The following is a 21237-nucleotide window of genomic DNA, read 5'->3' as shown; positions in this document are numbered from 1 at the left end:
CCCACTTGGAAATAAATGGACATATTAGTGAGAGGCAACATGGTTTCGTGAAGGAGAGGTCACGTCTCACTAACTTAATCGAGTTTTTCAAGGAAGTGACGAAGATGATTGATGAGGGTAGGGTAGTGGATGGTGTCTACATGGACTTCAGTAAGGCCTTTGACAAGGTCCCTCATGGCAGACTGGTGCAGAAGGTGAAGTCGCATGGGATCAGAGGTGAGCTGGCAAGGTGGATACAAAACTGGCTCGGTCAAAGAAGTCATGATGTGGAGATGCCGGCGTTGGACTGGGGTAAACACAGTAAGAGTTTTAACAACACCAGGTTAAAGTCCAACAGGTTTATTATGGTGTTTGCGACCAAATAAACCTGTTGGACTTTAACCTGGTGTTGTTAAAACTCTTACTCGGTCAAAGAAGACAGAGGGTAGCAGTGGAAGGGTGCGTTTCTGAATGGAGGGCTGTGACAAGTGGTGTTCCTCAGGCATCAGTGCTGGGACCTTTGCTGTTTGTAATATATATCAGTGATTTGGAGGAAAATGTAACTGGTTTGATCAGTAAGTTTGCAGACGACACAAAGGTTGGTGGATTTGCGGATAGCGATGAGGACCATCAGATATAGCAGGATATAGATCAGTTGGAGACTTGGGCGGAGAGATGGCAGATGGAGTTTAATCCGGACAAATGTGAGGTAATGCATTTTGGAAGGTCTAATACAGATAGGAAATATACAGTAAATGGCAGAACCCTTAAGAGTATTGATAGGCAAAGGGATCTGGGTGTACAGGTACACAGGTTACTGAAAGTGGCAATGCAGGTGGAGAAGGCAGTCAAGAAGGCATACGGCATGCTTGCCTTCATCAGCCGGGGCACTGAGTTTTAAAATTGGCAAGTCATGTTACAGCTTTGTAGAACCTATAATTACCTGGATTATTCTTAGTTAGGCTGCACTTGGAATATAGTGTTCAATTCTGGTCGCCACACTACCAGAAGGATGTGGAGGCTTTGGCGAGGGTACAGAAAAGATTTACCAGGATGTTGCCTGGTATGGAGGTCATTAGCTCTGAGGAGAGGTTGGAGAAATTTGGTTTGTTCTCACTGGAACGACGGAGGTTGAGGGGAGACCTGATAGAAGCCTACAAGATTATGAGAGGCATGGACAGAGTGGATAGTCAGAAGCTTTTTCCCAGGGTGGAAGAGTCAATTACTTGGGGGCACAGGTTTAAGGTGTGAGGGGCAAGGTTTAAAGGAGATGTACGAGGCCGATTTTTTACACAGAGGGTGGTGGATGCCTGGAACCCGTTGCTGGGGGAGGTAGTGGAAGCGGATACAGTCGTGACTTTTAAGGGGCGTCTTGACAAATACATGAATAGGATGGGAATAGAGGGATATGGTCCTTGGAAGGGTAGGGGGGGTTTTAGTTCAGTCGGGCAGCATGGTCGGTGCAGGCTTGGAGGGCTGAAGGGCCTGTTCCTGTGCTGTAATTTTCTTTGTTCTTTGTTCATTGAGACAGGATTTACTCCCACTTGGAAATAAGTGGACGTATTAACGAGAGACAACATGGTTTTGTGAAGGGGGGTCATGTCTCACTAACTTGATCGAGTTTTTTGAGGAAGTGGTGAAGATGATTGATGAGGGTAGGGCAGTGGATGTTGTCTACATGGACTTCAGTAAGGCCTTTGACAAGATCCCTCATGGCAGACTGGTGCAGAAGGTGAAGTTGCATGGGATCAGAGCTGAGCTGGCAAGGTGGATACAAAACTGGCTCAGTTATAGAACACAGTAAGAAGTTTAACAACACCAGGTTAAAGTCCAACAGGTTTATTTGGTAGCAAAAGCCACACAAGCTTTCGGAGCTGCAAGCCCCTTCTTCAGGTGAGTGGGAATTCTGTTCACAAACAGAGCATATAAAGACACAAACTCAATTTACATGAATAATGGTTGGAATGCGAATACTTACAACTAATCAAGTCTTTAAGAAACAAAACAATGTGAGTGGAGAGAGCATCAAGACAGGCTAAAAAGATGTGTATTGTCTCCAGACAAGACAGCCAGTGAAACTCTGGGGGGTTACAAATAGTGTGACATGAACCCAATATCCCGGTTGAGGCCGTCCTCGTGTGTGCGGAACTTGGCTATCAGTTTCTGCTCAGCGACTCTGCGCCGTCGTGTGTCGCGAAGGCCGCCTTGGAGAACGCTTACCCGAACATCAGAGGCCGAATGCCCGTGACCGCTGAAGTGCTCCCCAACAGGAAGAGAACAGTCTTGCCTGGTGATTGTCGAGCGGTGTTCATTCATCCGTTGTCGCAGCGTCTGCATAGTTTCCCCAATGTACCATGCCCCGGGACATCCTTTCTTGCAGCGTATCAGGTAGACAACGTTGGCCGAGTTGCAAGAGTATGTACCGTGTACCTGGTGGATGGTGTTCTCACGTGAGATGATGGCATCTGTGTCGATGATCCGGCACGTCTTGCAGAGGTTGCTCTGGCAGGGTTGTGTGGTGTCATGGTCACTGTTCTCCTGAAGGCTGGGTAGTTTGCTGTGGACAATGGTCTGTTGAGGTTGTGTGGTTGTTTGAAGGCAAGAAGTGGGGGTGTGGGGATGGCCTTGGCGAGATGTTCGTCTTCATCAATGACATGTTGAAGGCTCCGGAGGAGATGCCGTAGCTTCTCCGCTCTGGGGAAGTACTGGACAACGAAGGGTACTCTGTCCACTGTGTCCCGTGTTTGTCTTCTGAGGAGGTCGGTGCGGTTTTTCGCTGTGGCGCGTTGGAACTGTTGATCAATGAGTCGAGCGCCATATCCTGTTCTTAGGAGGGCACCTTTCAGCGTCTGGAGGTGTCTGTTGCGATCCTCCTCATCCGAGCAGATCCTGTGTATACGGAGGGCTTGTCCGTAGGGGATGGCTTCTTTAACGTGTTTAGGGTGGAAGCTGGAGAAGTGGAGCATCGTGAGGTTATCCGTGGGCTTGCGGTACAGTGAGGTGCTGAGGTGACCGTCCTTAATGGAGATGCGTGTGTCCAAGAATGCAACCGATTCCGGAGAGTAGTCTATGGTGAGTCTGAGTATTGATCAACAGTTCCGACGCGCCACAGCGAAAAACCGCACCGACCTCCTCAGAAGACAAACACGGGACACGGTGGACAGAGTACCCTTCGTTGTCCAGTACTTCCCCGGAGCGGAGAAGCTACGGCATCTCCTCCGGAGCCTTCAACATGTCATTGATGAAGACGAACATCTCGCCAAGGCCATCCCCACACCCCCACTTCTTGCCTTCAAACAACCGCACAACCTCAAAAAGACCATTGTCCGCAGCAAACTACCCAGCCTTCAGGAGAACAGTGACCACGACACCACACAACCCTGCCACAGCAACCTCTGCAAGACGTGCCGGATCATCGACACGGATGCCATCATCTCACGTGAGAACACCATCCACCAGGTACACGGTACATACTCTTGCAACTCGGCTAGCGTTGTCTACCTGATACGCTGCAGGAAAGGATGTCCCGAGGCATGGTACATTGGGGAAACTATGCAGACGCTGAGACAACGGATGAATGAACACCGCTCGACAATCACCAGGCAAGACTGTTCTCTTCCTGTTGGGGAGCACTTCAGCGGTCACGGGCATTCGGCCTCTGATATTCGGGTAAGCGTTCTCCAAGGCGGCCTTCACGACACACGACGGCGCAGAGTCGCTGAGCAGAAACTGATAGCCAAGTTCCGCACACACAAGGACGGCCTCAACCGGGATATTGGGTTCATCTCACACTATTTGTAACCCCCACAGAATTTCACTGGCTGTCTTGTCTGGAGACAATACACATCTTTTTAGCCTGTCTTGATGCTCTCTCCACTCACGTTGTTTTGTTTCTTAAAGACCTGATTAGTTGTAAGTATTCGCATTCCAACCATTATTCATGTAAATAGAGTTTGTGTCTTTATATGCTCTGTTTGTGAACAGAATTCCCACTCACCTGAAGAAGGGGCTTGCAGCTCCGAAAGCTTGTGTGGCTTTTGCTACCAAATAAACCTGTTGGACTTTAACCTGGTGTTGTTAAACGTCTTACTGTGTTTACCCCAGTCCAACGCCGGCATCTCCACATCAGTTATAGAACACAGAGGGTAGCACTGAAAGGGTGCGTTTCTGAATGGAGGGCTGTGACAAGTGGCGTTCCTCAGGGATCAGTGCTGGGACCTTTGCTGTTTGTCATATATATAAATAATTTGGAGGAAAATGTAACTGGTTTGATTAGTAAGTTTGCGGACGACACAAAGGTTGGTGGATTTGCGGATAGCGATGAGGACCATCAGAGGATACAGCAGGATATAGATCGGTTGGAGGCTTGGGCGGAGAGATGGCAGATGGAGTTTAATCCGGACAAATGTGAGGTAATGCATTTTGGAAGGTCTAAAACGGATAGGAAATATACAGCAAATGGCAGAATCCTAAAGAGTATTGATAGGCAGAGGGATCTGGGTGTACTGGTCACCCAGGTCACTGAAAGTGGCAATGCAGGTGGAGAAGGTAGTCAAGAAGGCATACGGCATGCTTGCCTTCATCGGCCGGGGCACTGAGTTTAAAAATTGGCAAGTCATGTTGCAGCTTTATAGAACCTTAGTTAGGCCGCGCTTGGAATATAGCGTTCAATTCTGGTCGCCACACTACCAGAAGGATGTGGAGGCTTTGGAGAGGGCACAGAAAAGATTTACCAGGATGTTGCCTGGTATGGAGGGCATTAGCTATGAGGAGAGGTTGGAGAAACTTGGTTTGTTCTCACTGGAACGATGGAGGTTGAGGGGTGACCGGAAAGAAGTCTCCAAGATTATGAGAGGCATGGACAGAGTGGATAGTCAGAAACTTTTTCCCAGGGTGGAAGAGTCAATTACTAGGGGGGGCACAGGTTTAAGGTGCGCGGGGAAATGTTTAAAGGAGATGTACGAGGCAGATTTTTTACACAGAGAGTAGTGGGTGCCTGGAACTCGTTGCCGGGGGAGGTAGAGGAAGCGGATACGGCAGTGACTTTTAAGGGGCATCTTGACAAATACATGAATGAGATGGGACTAGAGGGATATGGTCCCCGGAAGGGTAGGGGGTTTTAGTTAAGTCGGGCAGCATGGTCGGTGCAGGCTTGGAGGGCCGAAGGGCCTGTTTCTGTGCTGTAATTTTTTTTGTTCTTTGTACTTGTACAGAACATTGAAGGTGCAGAAAAGATTCATACGAATGGTCTCAGGGATGAGGAACCTCAGTTGAGAAGTTGCCACTATTTTCCTTGGGGAAGAGAAGGTTGGGAGGAGATTTGAAAAAAATGTTCAGAATCATGAGTAATCTGGACAGAGGAAACAGGGAGAAATTGGTGGAAGGATTGAGCACCAGAGGACAGAGATTTATGGTAAATGATGAAAAAAGCAATGGAGATATGAGGAAATGGTTAAGATCTGGAATGCACTGCGTTAGAGTGTGGTGGAGGCAGCATGAATCGGGGCTCCAAAAAGGAATTGAATTGTTATAAAATCAGTGAATGTGCAGGGAAACGGGAAAAAGGTGGGAAGGCGGCACTAAATAAATTGCTCCAACTGAGACATGATGGGCTGAATGGCCTTCTGTCCTGTAACAATTCTGTGATCCTGTGGAAAGGATTTGCAGATAGGGTAAGTGGAAATCCGTACGGAACAGAAACACTAGCAGAGACACATTGAGTTGAATGGCCTTTTTCTAAAGTGTGTTGATGTATAAGAACATAAGAACTAGGAGCAGGAGTCGGCCATCTGGCCCCTCGAGCCTGCTCCGCCATTCAATAAGATCATGGCTGATCTTTTTGTGGACTCAGCTCCACTTACCCACCCGCTTACCATAACCCTTAATTCCTTTACTGTTCAAAAATCTATCTATCCTTGCCTTAAAAACATTCAATGAGGTAGCCTCAACTGCTTCACTGGGCAGGGAATTCCACAGATTCACAACCCTTTGTGTGAAGAAATTCCTCCTCAACTCAGTCCTAAATCTGCTTCCCCTTATTTTGAGGCTATGCCCCCGAGTTCTAGTTTCACCCACCAGTGGAAACAACTTCCCTGCTTCTATCTTATCTATTCCCTTCATAATCTTATATGTTTCTATAAGATTTCCCCTCATTCCTCTGAATTCCAATGAGTGTAGCCTGAGTCTACTCAGTCTCTCCTCATAAATCTACCCTCTCAACTCCGGAATCAACTTAGTGAATCTCCTCTGCACCCCCTCCAGTGTCAGTATACCCTTTCTCAAGTAATGAGACCAAAACTGTACACAGTACCCCAGGTGTGGCCTCACCAGCACCTTATACAGCTGCAACATAACCTCGCTGTTTTTAAACTCCATCCCTCTAGCAATGAAGGACAAAATTCCATTTGCCTTAATTACCTGCTGCACCTGCAAACCAACTCCTTGAGATTCCTACACAAGGACACCCAGGTCCCTCTGCACAGCAGCATGCTGCAATTTTTTACCCTTTAAATAATAGTCCATTTTGCTGTTATTCCTATCAAAATGGATGACCTCACATTTACCAACATTGTACTCCATCTGCCAGACCCTCGCCCACTCACTTAGACTATCTATATCCCTTTGCAGACTTTCAGCGTCCTCTGCACACTTTGCTCTTCCACCCATCTTAGTGTCATCTGCGAATTTTGACACACTACACTTGGTCCCCAACTCCAAATCATCTATGTAAATCGTAAACAATTGCGGTCCCAACACTGATCCCTGAGGCACACCACTAGTCACTGATCGCCAACCAGAAAAACACCCATTTACCCCCACTCTTTGCTTTCTGTTAGTTAACCAATCCTCTATCCATGCTAATACATTACCCGTAACACTGTGCATCTTTATCTTATGGAGCAGTCTTTGGTGCGGCACCTTGTCAAATGTCTTCTGGAAATCCAGATACACCACATCCACAGGTTCCCCATTGTCCACTGCACATGTAATGTTGACAGATGTATATCTGTGTATGTTTGTGTGGGGATATGTGTGAAGCTGGATAAGTGCATGCATCTATGCTTATTCTCATTTGAGGCAGTTGCTCTCTGATGCCTGACCTGATCAGCAGCTAGTGGGGGCCTCACAGCAGATTCCATTTCGCTGGGACTTCTACATGCACATGTCGAGCAAACATTGTTTTATAGCCATTGGGAAGAGAATTCCTGCCTGTTCACCTTCCCTAAGGTGAGGCATCACCTTTTACGAGGCATCAGGATGGGTACATGAATAGGGAGGGAATAGAGGGATACGGAACGAGTAAGGGCAGAAGGGTTTTTTTTTAGTTTAGTTCGGGCATTATGATCAGCACGGGCTTGGAGGGCCGAATGGCCTGTTCCTGTACTTCTCTTTGTTTTTGTTCTAACTTGGCACTGAGGCCAACCTTAAATCCCATTCAACTGGTTCAGATCAGGGTGAGGAGCCACAACACAGGCCGAACTGGAACCAGAGCCTCTCCTGTATGGCTCATTGAATGTTCTGGAGTTGCAGCTGTCTGCCTGAGTCTGACCAATGTCTCCTGACTCATGACCAGTGATCGCTCCAGGCTGAGGTAACCTATTTGATACTGTTCGTGAGTAAGAGGTTTAATCTGTTTAAAATATTCTCTCATTCAGCCTCTTCAGATATTAACAAGTTAGAACACATCGATACATAAAGCAGCATAGTTACACGGGGTGTGAATCCCAGAATCAGAACATCATTAAACTTCCTGTACCAAAAGTTACTAAAGCCTTAGTAACGTCTTTGTTCTGGAACCAAAGACAAACAACTACTTCACAATGCTGCTTGCGGAACCCTAAGCTTTTGTCATGCGTATTTGGAACCTATTCTGTCCCTCCAAACTCCGTGTCGAGTGATGGGCCCGAGGCACATCCTATACTGTTTATTACTGAGTGTGCCAAACGGGAGCCAGGCTAACAGTGACTAATGCAGTTCTTCATGCTTCAATTCGCAGGTTAGCTGATGTTATGTAAAATATTTTGCTAATTATCAGGACTTTTATAAACAGCTTAGGGTCGGTGAAAGCCATTTTTCTGATTGTTTACTATTATCCATGTGTATTGGAGATTCAGACACGTTGTACAGGCCACAGGGGATTCTCAGAGACTGGGTCATACTGTGTGTACACGGATACTGAGAGACTCTACATGCTGTGTGTACACGGATACTGAGAGACTCTGTACATACTGTGTGTACACGGATACTGAGAGACTCTGTAAATACTGTGTGTACAAAGGACACAGACTGGGTTCATACTGTGTGTACACGGATGCTGAGAGACTGTACATATTGTGTGTACACGGATACTGAGAGACTGTACATATTGTGTGTACACGGATACTGAAAGACTGTACATACTGTGAGTACATGGATACTGAGAGACTCTGCACATACTGTGTGTACACAGATACTGAGAGACTGGGCCCATACTGTGTGTACACAGATACTGAGAGACTGGGCCCATACTGTGTGTACACAGATACTGAGAGACTGGGCCCATACTGTGTGTACACGGATACAGAGAGACTGGGCCCATACTGTGTGTACACGGATACTGAGAGACTGGGCCCATACTGTGTGTACACGGATACTGAGAGACTGGACCCATACTGTGTGTACACAGATACTGAGAGACTGGACCCATACTGTGTGTACACAGATACTGAGAGACTGGGCCCATACTGTGTGTACACAGATACTGAGAGACTGGGCCCATACTGTGTGTACACGGATACTGAGAGACTGGGCCCATACTGTGTGTACACAGATACTGAGAGACTGGGCCCATACTGTGTGTACACAGATACTGAGAGACTGGGCCCATACTGTGTGTACACAGATACTGAGAGACTGGGCCCCTACTGTGTGTACACGGATACTGAGAGACTGGGCCCATACTGTGTGTACACAGATACTGAGAGACTGGACCCATACTGTGTGTACACAGATACTGAGAGACTGGACCCATACTGTGTGTACACAGATACTGAGAGACTGGGCCCATACTGTGTGTACACGGATACTGAGAGACTGGGCCCATACTGTGTGTACACAGATACTGAGAGACTGGACCCATACTGTGTGTACACGGATACTGAGAGACTGGGCCCATACTGTGTGTACACAGATACTGAGAGACTGGGCCCATACTGTGTGTACACAGATACTGAGAGACTGGACCCATACTGTGTGTACACAGATACTGAGAGACTGGGCCCATACTGTGTGTACACAGATACTGAGAGACTGGGCCCATACTGTGTGTACACGGATACTGAGAGACTGGACCCATACTGTGTGTACACAGATACTGAGAGACTGGACCCATACTGTGTGTACACAGATACTGAGAGACTGGACCCATACTGTGTGTACACGGGATACTGAGAGACTGGACCCATACTGTGTGTACACAGATACTGAGAGACTGGGCCCATACTGTGTGTACACAGATACTGAGAGACTGGACCCATACTGTGTGTACACAGATACTGAGAGACTGGACCCATACTGTGTGTACACGGATACTGAGAGACTGGGCCCATACTGTGTGTACACAGATACTGAGAGACTGGACCCATACTTTGTGTACACAGATACTGAGAGACTGGGCCCATACTGTGTGTACACGGATACTGAGAGACTGGGCCCATACTGTGTGTACACAGATACTGAGAGACTGGACCCATACTGTGTGTACACAGATACTGAGAGACTGGACCCATACTGTGTGTACACAGATACTGAGAGACTGGACCCATACTGTGTGTACACAGATACTGAGAGACTGGACCCATACTGTGTGTACACAGATACTGAGAGACTGGACCCATACTGTGTGTACACAGATACTGAGAGACTGGACCCATACTGTGTGTACACGGATACTGAGAGACTGGGCCCATACTGTGTGTACACAGATACTGAGAGACTGGGCCCATACTGTGTGTACACGGATACTGAGAGACTGGGCCCATACTGTGTGTACACAGATACTGAGAGACTGGGCCCATACTGTGTGTACACGGATACTGAGAGACTGGGCCCATACTGTGTGTACACGGATACTGAGAGACTGGGCCCATACTGTGTGTACACAGATACTGAGAGACTGGACCCATACTGTGTGTACACAGATACTGAGAGACTGGACCCATACTGTGTGTACACAGATACTGAGAGACTGGACCCATACTGTGTGTACACAGATACTGAGAGACTGGACCCATACTGTGTGTACACAGATACTGAGAGACTGGACCCATACTGTGTGTACACAGATACTGAGAGACTGGACCCATACTGTGTGTACACAGATACTGAGAGACTGGACCCATACTGTGTGTACACGGATACTGAGAGACTGGGCCCATACTGTGTGTACACAGATACTGAGAGACTGGGCCCATACTGTGTGTACACGGATACTGAGAGACTGGCCCCATACTGTGTGTAGAGAAGACTTTAACCTGGTGTTGTGAGACTTCTTACTATTCATACTGAGTGTACAGGGATACTGAGAGACTCTGTACATACTGTGTGTCATGATGTGGAGATGCCGGCGTTAGACTGGAGTAAACACAGTAAGAGTTTTAACAACACCAGGTTAAAGTCCAACAGGTTTATTTGGTAGCAAATTTGCTACCAAATAAACCTGTTTGACTTTAACCTGGTGTTGTTAAAACTCATACTGTGTTTACACAGAGGAAACTGAGAGGCTGGATCCATACTGTGTGTAGAGAAGGTACTGAGAGTCTGGGTTCATAATGTGTGTACATGGGATACTGAGAGACTGGGTTCATACTGAGTGTACACGGGACACTGAGAGACTGGGTTCATACTGTGTGTACACAAATACTGAGAGACTGGGTTCATACTGTGTGTACACGGGACACTGAGAGACTGGGTTCATACTGAGTGTACAGGGATACTGAGAGACTGGGTTCATACTGAGTGTACACGGGATACTGAGAGACTGGGTTCATACTGTGTGTACACGGGACACTGAGAGACTGGGCACATAATGTGTGTACACGGGATACTGAGAGACTGGGTTCATACTGTGTGTACAGGGATACTGAGAGACAGGGCACATTCTGTGCATACACGGATACTGAGAGACTGGCACATTCTGTGTGTACAGAGGATGAGAGAGTGATGGGTCTATTGCATTGTGTTTTCTGGGCTGCTAACTCTTCCTTGATATGGTGGGTCTCTCATGCCCCTTATGGCCCTGCAGATCATTTGAGATGCACATACATTTATGTTATTGAGCTGAGTGTTTCCATAAGACCATAGGACAGAGGAGCAGAATTAGGCCACTTGGCCCATCGAGTCTGCTCCACCATTCAATCATGGCTGATATTTTTCTCATCCCCATTCTCCTGTCTTTTCCCCATAACCCCTGATCCCCTTATTAATCAAGAACCTATCTCACTCTGTCTTAAAGACACTCAATGACCTGGCCTCCACAGCCTTCTGCGGCAAAGAGTTCCACACATTCACCACTCTCTGGCTGAGAAATTCCTCCTCATCTCTGTTTTAAAGGATCGTCCCTTTAGCCTGAGGTTGTGCCCTCTGGTTCTAGTTTTTCCAACTAGTGGAAACACCCTCTCCACGTCCATTCTATCCAGGCCTCGCAGTATCCTGTAAGTTTCATTAAGATCCCCCCATGTCCTTCTAAACTCCAACGAGTGCAGACCCAGAGTCCTCAACCGTTCCACAAAAGACAAGCTCTTCATTCCAGGGATCATTCTTGTGAACCTCCTCTGGACCCTTTCAAAGCCAGCACATCCTTCCTTAGATACAGGGCCCAAAACAGCTCACAGTACTCCAACATTCACGTTGAATCCACTCCATTGTCCTTGAGGGCGAGCTTTTGTCTGAAGTTTGAATCACCCCGGTTAATGTTACAGGGAACAAATATAATTCCTCACTTGACTCTTCCCTATCTGTTGTAGTGTGGTTCATATCAAGTCCAATGACTGGAATATGCAGTGTAAGAAGAGGAACTGAATTGAAGAGTTAAGGACAAGGAAAATGACTGCAAGAAAGCATATTATAGTGGGACCTTATTAAATGGGAACATGAACAAGTGCCCAGATCCAAAAATCAACAATGGGAAATATTGGAAGAGGTGATGGAAAGTACACAAATCAAACAGATTCTGGGAAGAGTGTGTCAAAGTAAGTAGCTACAGAGGTAATGGATGCACTGGTAGTAATCTTACAAGAATCCTTAAATCTGAGAAAAATCCCAGAGGATTGGAAAACTGCCAATGCAACACCCTTATTCAAAAAGGGAGACAAAAAACAGGGAACTATTGGCTTGTTAGCTTAACAGCGATCACTGGGACAATGTTAAAGTCCAGAACGTTTAGAAATCCATAATAAAATCACACAGTCAGCATGGCTTCATGAAGGGGAAAACATTGCTGACAAATTTATCAAAATTCTCTGTGACGTGTTAATGAGCAGGATAGATAAAGGAGAACCAGTCAATGTAATTTACTTGGATTTCCAAAAAGTGTTCAATAAGGTCTCACATAAAAGATAACAGCCCATGGTGTTGGGGCATTGGGACCAGTTCTGGGGGAGGTGGGACCATTACAAACTGGATGGGTTATTCCCAGGCAGGACCGGACTAATGTCATAGAGGGAGTATTTGCTCGAGTGGTTGGGGAGGGTTAGGGTTAAAATGGCAGCAGGATGAAAACATGTGCAAGGAGGCAAAGAAGGGGTAATCAAGGACAAAAACAAAAGTCAATGGGGAATAAGTAATGTGATAGGCAGAGAAACTAAGGGCCAAAATCAAACTAGGCCATAGTGCAAAGTAGTGGGAACTGGAAAGTAATGTTAAAGAGACAAACGGAGCATTAGCAATAAAGTGGATTAAATAATCAAGCAAATTGGTGTAAGGGGTATAGTATAGTTGGGATTACAGTGACGTGGCTGCAGGGTGACCAGGGATGGGAATTGAACATTCTGGGGTATTCGCTATTTAGGCAGGATAGACAAAAAGAAACAGACAAAATAGACCCCCAAACTGTAGTGTTGATGTTGGGAATAGCATTAAACAGGATTTTTTTAAAGATTCATTCATGAGACATGGGCATCGCTGACTTGGGCAGCATTTATTGCCCATCTTTAATTGCCCTTCAGTTGAGGGCATTTAAAAGTCAACCACATTGCTGTGGGTCTGGAGTCACATGTAGGCCGGACTAGGTAAGGACGGCAGGTTTCCTTCCCTAAAGGACATTAGTGAACCAGATGGGTTTTTACAACAATCGACAATGGTTTCACGATCTTTTAATTCCTGATTGTTATTGAATTCAAATTTCACCATCTGCCGTGCTGGGATTCGAACCCGGGTCCCCAAAGCAGTACCCTGGGCTCTGGGTTACTAGTCCAGTGATATTATGACTACGCCACTGCCTTCCCTAGGAAATTAGAAGCACAAACAATAAAGGAACATCTGTAATTATGAGTGATTTTAATCTGCATATAGATTGAGCAAATCAAATTTGTCACAATACCATAGAAGAGGAATTCCTGAAGTGTATACGAGATGGTTTTCTGGGCCAATACCTTAAGGAACCAACTAGAACAGGCCATCCTAGACTCGCTATTGTGTAATGAGGAAGGAATAATTAGCAATCTAGTTGTGTGAGACCCCTTGAGGATGGATGACTAAAATATGATAGAATTTTTCATTAAGATGGAGAATGATTAGTTGATTCTGAGACTAGGATCCTGAATCCTAAAGGAAACTTCAATAGTATGAGGCGCGCGCGCGCTGTGATGGATTAATTGATTCATTTAATTGTCACGTGTATTGGGATACAGGGAAAAGTATTGTTTCTTGCGAGCTATACAGACAAAACATACGACTGAAAGAGTGCATAGGGGAGAAGGAAAGAGAGGGTGCAGAATGTAGTGAAAAGATGGAATTAGGGGGTATGCTGGGGACGGCTTGCAAGTCACCTCGCTCCGGAGCCATCTAATAAGTAAACTTTAAATACATTTTTAAACCATCTTCTTTGATTGGGAAACGTTACTTGAAGGGATGACGATGGATAGGCAATCGCAAACATCCAACGTGCACATGGATGAACTGTAATGATTGTTTAATGCTGTCTGGCACAAAAGTAAAACTGGAAAGGTGGCCAAACCATGGCTTACAAGGGAAATTAGAGAGCGTATTAGATCCAAGGGTGAAGCTAACAAATTGGCCAGAAAAAACAACAGACCTGAGGATTGGATGCAGTTTAAAATTCAGCAGAGCACAAAGCGGTTGGTTAAGAAGGGAGAAAGTGATTACGAGACTAAGCTTGCGGGGGAACATAAAAAACAGACTTTAAAGCTTCAATAGTTAAGATAAAAAGATTGGTGAAGAAAAATGTAAGTTCCTTACAGTTAGAAACAGAAGAATTTATAATTTTAAAAAATTCTTTCATGGGATGTGGGCATCACTGGCTGGCCAGTGTTTATTGTCCATCCCTAGTTGCCTAAGGGTAGCTGTGAGTCAACCACATTGCTGTGGCTCTGGTGTGACATGTAGACCAGACCAGGTAAGGATGGCAGATTTCATAGAATCATAGATCATAGAATCCTACAGTGCAGAAGGAGGCCATTCGGCCCATCGAGTCTGCACTGACCACAATCCCACCCAGGCCCTACCCCCATAACCCTATGCATTTACCCTAGCTAGTCCCCCTGACACTAAGGTTCTGGTCACCTCACTATAAGAAGGATGTGGAAGCGCTGGAAAGAGTGCAGAGGAGATTTACCAGGATGCTGCCTGGTTTGGAGGGTAGGTCATATGAGGAAAGGTTGAGGGAGCTAGGGCTGTTCTCTCTGGAGCGGAGGAGGCTGAGGGGAGACTTAATAGAGGTGTATAAAATGATGAAGGGGATAGATAGAGTGAACGTTCAAAGACTATTTCCTCGGGTGGATGGAGCTATTACAAGGGGGCATAACTATAGGGTTCGTGGTGGGAGATACAGGACGGATATCAGAGGTAGGTTCTTTACGCAGAGAGTGGTTGGGGTGTGGAATGGACTGCCTGCAGTGATAGTGGAGTCAGACACTTTAGAAACATTTAAGCGGTTATTGGATAGGCACATGGAGCACACCAGGATGATAGGGAGTGGGATAGCTTGATCTTGGTTTCAGATAAAGCTCAGCACAACATCGTGGGCCGAAGGGCCTGTTCTGTGCTGTACTGTTCTATGTTCTAAGGGGAAATTTAGCATGGCCAATCCACTTAACCCGCCCATCTTTGGAGTGTGGGAGGAAACAGGAGCACCTGGAGGAAACCCACGCAGACACGGGGAGAATGTGCAAACTCCACACAGACAGTGACCCAAGCTGGGAATTGAATCTGGGTCCTTGGTACTGTGAGGCAGCAGTTCTAACCACTGTGTCGCCCTGATTTCTAATGTCCTTAAAGGACATTAGTGAACTAGATGGGTTTTTCCGACAATGGATTCATGGTCATCAGTAGATTCTTCATTCCAGATATTTTTTATTGAATTCAAATCCCACCATCTGTCATGGTGGGATTCGAACCTGGGTCCCCAGGACATTAGCTGAATTTCTGGATTAATAGTCTAGTGATAATACCACGAGGCCATTGCCTCCCTCATGGGGAACAAAGAAATGGCTGACCCACTAAAGACATACTTTGGTCCTGTCTTCACAAAGGAGGATATAAAGAATGTACCAGTATTGTTGTGGAACACAGGGTTTAGTGACAGAGAGGAACTGAAGGAGATCAGTGTCAGTAGAGAAATGGTGTTGAGGAAACATAAATTGAAGGCGGATAAATCCCCAGGGCCTGGTAATCTACATCCCAGAGTGCTTAAGGAAGTGGCCTTGTAAACAGTGGATGCATTGGTGATCATCTTCCAAAATTCCATAGACTCTGGAACAGTTCCTACAGATTGGAGGGTAGCGAATGTTACTGCACTATTTAAAAAGAGCGGCAGTGAGAAAACAGGGAATTATAGACCAGTCAGCCTGATGTTGATAGTGAGGAAAATTCTAGAGTCCATTATCAAAGGTCTTATTGGACAGCACTTGGTAAACAGTGGACAGAGTCAGCTTAGATTTATGAAAGGGAAATCGTGCTTGACAAATCTAATGGAATTCATCGAGGATGTAACTAGTAGACTCTGCTCTGACGAAGGGTTGTTCAGTCTTGAAACATTGGCTCTTTTCTCTCTTCATAGATGCTGTCAGACTTGCTGAGATTTTCCAGCATTTTCTGTTTTCAGATTCCAGCATCTGCAGTATTTTGCTTTTAACTAGTACAGTTGATAAGGGGAAGCCAGTAGATGCGGTATATTTGGACTTTCAGAAGGCTTTCGACAAAGTCCCACAAAAGAGATTAGCGTGTAAAATTAAAGCGCTTGGGATTGAGGGTAGTGTATTGAGATGGATAGAAAACTGGTTGGCAAACAGGAAACAAAGAGTAGGACTAAACGGGTATTTTTCCAAGTTGCAGACAGTGATTAGTAGGGTGACAGAGGGTTCGGTGCTGGGACCCCAGCTATTCACAATACAAATGATTTAGATGGGGGGATTAAATGTAACATTTCCAAATTTACAGATGATACAAAGTTGGGTGGGAGGGAGAGCTGTGAGGAGGATACAGTAAATGGCAGCACCCTTAAGAGTATTGATAGGCAGAGGGATCTGGGTGTACAGGTACACAGGTTACCGCAAGTGGCAATGCAGGTGGAGAAGGTAGTCAAGAAGGCATACGGCATGCTTCCCTTCGTAGGCCGGGGCACTGAGTTTAAAAATTTGCAAGTCATGTTGCAGCTTTATAGAACCTTTGTTAGGCCGCACTTGTTCAATTCTGGTCGCCACACTACCAGAAGGATGTGGGGGCTTTGGAGAGGGTACAGAAAAGATTTACCAGGATGTTGCCTGGTATGGAGGGCATTAGTTATGAGAAGAGGTTGGAGAAACTTGGTTTGTTCTCACTGGAATGACGGAGGTTGAGGGGAGACCTGATAGAAGTCTACAAGATTATGAGGGGCATGGACAGAGTGGATAATCAGAAACTTTTTCCCAGGGTGGAACAGTCAATTACTAGGGGGCACAGGTTTAAGGTGCGAGGGGAAAGGTTTAAAGGAGATGTACGAGGCAAATTTTTTACACAGAGAGTAGTGGGTGCCTGGAACTCGTTGCCGGGGGAGGTAGTGGAAGTGGATACGGTAGTGACTTTTAAGGGTCTTGACAAATACATGAATAGGGTGGGAATAGAGGGATATGGTCCCCGGAAGGGCAGCATGGTTGGTGCAGACTTGGAGGGCCGGAGGGCCTGTTCCTGTGCTGTAATTTTCTTTGTTCTTTGATGCAGAGATGCTGCAGTGTGATTTGGACAGGCTGAGTGAGTGGGCAAATGCATGGCTGCTATGATTTGGCCAGAGTGGACTGGGAGCAGACATGTTTAGGTAAATTTGTGACAGAACAGTGGGATGCATTCAAGAAGGAAATGGGGAAATTACAGGGTCAACATGTTCCAACAAAGAAAAAAGGTCGGACCAACAAATCCCCCTGGATATCGAGGGATTTATAATATTGGATAAAGAGAAAAAGGAAAGCGTATGATAAATATCGAGGGCTCAAAACAGCAGAAGCCCGAGAAGAATATAGAATGTGCAAGGAGGAACTGAAAAAGGAAATTAGAGCAGAAAGGGGACATGAAAGGATACTGGCAGGCAGAATAAAGGAAAATCCGAAGTTGTTTTACAAGCACATGAAGGGTAAAAGGATAGCTAGGGGAAGAGTAGGGCCCATTAAGGACCACAAGGGCTAATTTGTATGTGGAGCTGGAGGACACAGGTAGGGTTCTAAACGGGGTTGGTGCTCACTCGTATGAGGGGCGATGTGAGTATAGAAATCGGGGAGAAGGACTGCGCTAAAATTAAAGGAATTATCATGGAGAGGAAGTTCTGAGTGGTCTGGCAACCTTAAAAGTAAATCCATTTCCAGGGCTGGATGAAATGCATCCCAGGCTGTTGAGTGAGGCAAAGGAGGAAATGGCAGAGGCGTTGGCAATAATTTTCAATTCCGCTCGGCCATAGGGAGACAGCCATTATTCCAGAAGAGCGGAAGGGATAAACCAGGAAACTACAGGCCAGTCAGTCTAACCTCAGTTGTGGGGAAACTATTGGAAGCAATTCTGAGAAACAGAATTAATCAGCATTTGGAGAGGCAGAGATTGACCAAGAACGGTCAGCATGGATTTGTTAAGGGGAGGTCATGTCTGACCAACTTGATTGAATTTTTCAAAGAAGGAACCAGGTGTATAGATGAGGCAATGCATTTGACATAATCTGCTTGGACTTCAGCAAGGCTTTTGATAAGGTCCCACGTGGGAAACTGATAATGAAAGTAAGAGCCCATGGATTACGAGGAAATTTAGGCAAATTGGATCCATAATTGGCTGAGTGGCAAGAAGCAGAGGGTGATGGAGAAGGGGCGTTTTTGGACGACTGTGTCCGAAAGCTTGTGTGGCTTTTGCTACCAAATAAACCTGTTGGACTTTAACCTGGTGTTGTTAAACTTCTTCCAGTGGGGTCCCCCAGGGATCACTGTTGGGCCCTTGCTGTTTGGGTTTACATAAATAATTTAAACTTGAATGTACGAGGGTTGATGGGTAAAATGATACAAAAATTGGTAGGGTGGTAAATAGTGAGGATAGATTTAGATTACAGGATGATTTGATTTAATTTATTATTGTCACATGTATTAGTATATAGTGAAAAGTATTGTTTCTTGCGTACTATACAGACAAAGCATACCATTCATAGAGAAGGAAAGGAGAGAGTGCAGAATGTAGTGTTACAATCAAAGCTAGGGTGGAGAGAAAGATCAACTGAACATGAGGTGCAAAAACAGAAAATGCTGGAAAATCTCAGCAGGTCTGACAGCATCTGTGGGGAGAGAATGGAGCCAACGTTTCATAAGTTCATAAGATATGGGAGCAGAATTAGGCCATTCAGTTGAATGAGTCCGCTCCACCATTCGATCATGGCTGATATGCTCCTCATCCCCATTTTCCTGCCTTCTCCCCATAGCCCTTCAACCCCTTACCAATTAAAACTCTGTCTAACTCCCCCTTAAATTTACTCACTGTTCCAGCAAGCACCGCACTTTGGGGTAGCGAATTCCACAGATTCACAGTGCAGACTCTTGATGACGAAGGGTCATCAAGACTCAAAACTTTGGCTCTATTTTCTCCCCACAGATGCTGACAGACCTGCTGAGATTTTCCAGCGTTTTCTGTTTTTGTTTCAGATTCCAGCATCCACTGGAAGTATTTTGCTTTTATCTTAACATGAGGTAGATCCATTCAAAAGTCCGATGGCAGCAGGGAAGAAGTTGTTTTTGATTCGGTTGTTACGTGACCTCAGACTTTAGTATCTTTTTCTTGACGGAAAAAGGTGGAAGAGAGAATGTCTGAGGTCCGTGGGGTCCTTAATTATGCTGGCTGCTTTCCGAGGCAGGGGAAGTGCAGACAGTCAATGGATGTGAGGCTGGTTTGTGTGATGGACTGGGCTTCGTTCACAACTCTTTGTAGTTTCTTGCGGTCTTGGACAGAGCAGGAACCATACAAAGCTGCGATACAACCAGAAAGGCTGCTTTCCATGGTACATCTGTAAAAGTTGGTTGTAGCAGACATGCCAAATTTCCTTAGCCTGAGAAAGTAGAGGCATTGGTGGGCTTTCTTAACTATAGCGTCGGCATGAAGGAACCAGGAGAAGTTGTTGGCGATCTGGACACCTAGAAACTTGAAGCTCTCGACCATTTCCACTTCATCCCCATTGATGTAGACAGGAGCATGTCCTCCACTACGCTTCCTGAAGTCAATAACTATCTCCTTTGTTTTACTGATATTGAGGGAGAGATTATTGTTGCCGCACCAGTTCACCAGATTCTCTTTCTCATTCCTGTTCTCTATCTCAATATTGTTTGAGGTCCAATCCATTACGGTGGTGTCATCAGCAAACTTGAAAATAGAGTTGGAGGGGAATTTGACCACACAGTCACAGGTGTGTAAGGAGTATCGTAAGGGGCTGAGGACACAGCCTTGTGGGTCGGGGGTTGAGGATAATCGTGGAGGTGGTGTTGTTGCCTATCCTTACTGATTGGGGTGTGTGAAATCAAACCAAATCAAAAACAAAGTGTCCCAGTAGAAAATCAAGAGGCAAAGATCACACTCATTGGGGAAAAGGCATGAAAGCTCGAACCCGCAGAAGGAGGCCATTCAGCCCATCAACTCTATACTGACTCTCTGAAAGAGCATCTTACCCAGGCCCATCCCCCTGCTCCATTCTTATAATAACCACCATCCCACGTGTTTACCATTGGCAAATCCACATCATCTACGCATCATTGCAAATTAAGATACAATTTAGCATGGCCAATTCACCTAACCTGCACATCTTTGGAGTGTGGGCAGAAACCAGAGCACCCGGAGGAAATCCGCGCAGACAGGGGGAGAACGTGCAAATTCCACATAAATAATCACCCAAGGCTGGAATTGAACCTGGGTCGCTGGCGCTGCGAGGTAGTAGTGCTTACCACTATGTCACCGTGCTGCCTTGGGATTAAATGCTGATATGTGCCCAGGGTATTGGAGAAAGTGGCTATAGAGATTGCGGATGCATAGTTTATAATCCTCCAAGTTTCCTTATATTCTAGAAAGCTGCCAACAGATTGGAAAATCACAAATGTAACAGTATTAAAGAAAGGTGGGAGACAGAAAACAGGAAACCATTGGACAGTTAGCTTAATAGCTGTCATTGGGAAAATGCCAGGATTCATCACTCAGGGAAGAGTAGCAGGACATTTAGAAAATGATAATACAATCAGGCAGAGTCAATATGGTTTGTATGAAGGGAAAATCATATTGCACAAATTCATTAGAATTTTTTGAGGATGTAACAAGCAGGGTGGATAAAGTGGAACCCAGTAAATGTCGTGTTTTGAATTTCCAAAAGGCATTGAATAAAATTCCACACAACAGGTCACTGCACAAAATGAAAAGCTCAGGTGTTTGAGGTGGTATATTATCATGGATAGAGGATTGGCTAACTAACAGGAAACAGAGTTGGAAGAAATGGGTCATTTTCAGGCTGACAAATTGTAACTTGGAGAAGAATTATTTTTTGAGAAGTTTTTTGTTTTTGGAATTGCC

The 21237-nt window shown here is 45.7% G+C and overlaps 1 protein-coding gene across 2 annotated transcripts in view; it reads left to right on the top strand.

Annotated features, from left to right (window-relative positions):
* The window catches only part of entpd1 (ectonucleoside triphosphate diphosphohydrolase 1), a 189316-nt gene that overhangs the window by 45523 nt on the left and 122556 nt on the right, over positions 1-21237 (top strand). The window contains exon 1 of one of the 2 annotated variants that reach the window (XM_078222975.1): positions 7730-7975. The exons of the other annotated variant lie outside the window; for it this stretch is intronic. Coding sequence (XP_078079101.1) covers positions 7948-7975 — 28 coding nt within the window. The 5' untranslated portion in view covers positions 7730-7947. Of the gene's footprint in view, positions 1-7729; positions 7976-21237 lie in introns of those variants that run through there. 2 annotated transcript variants of the gene reach the window in all.

This window comes from Mustelus asterias, chromosome 11 (assembly GCF_964213995.1).
Source record: "Mustelus asterias chromosome 11, sMusAst1.hap1.1, whole genome shotgun sequence".
Taxonomy (NCBI): Eukaryota; Metazoa; Chordata; class Chondrichthyes; order Carcharhiniformes; family Triakidae; genus Mustelus; species Mustelus asterias.
Note: the sequence above shows the minus strand (reverse complement) of the source record. Positions and strands in the feature narration are given on the sequence as shown.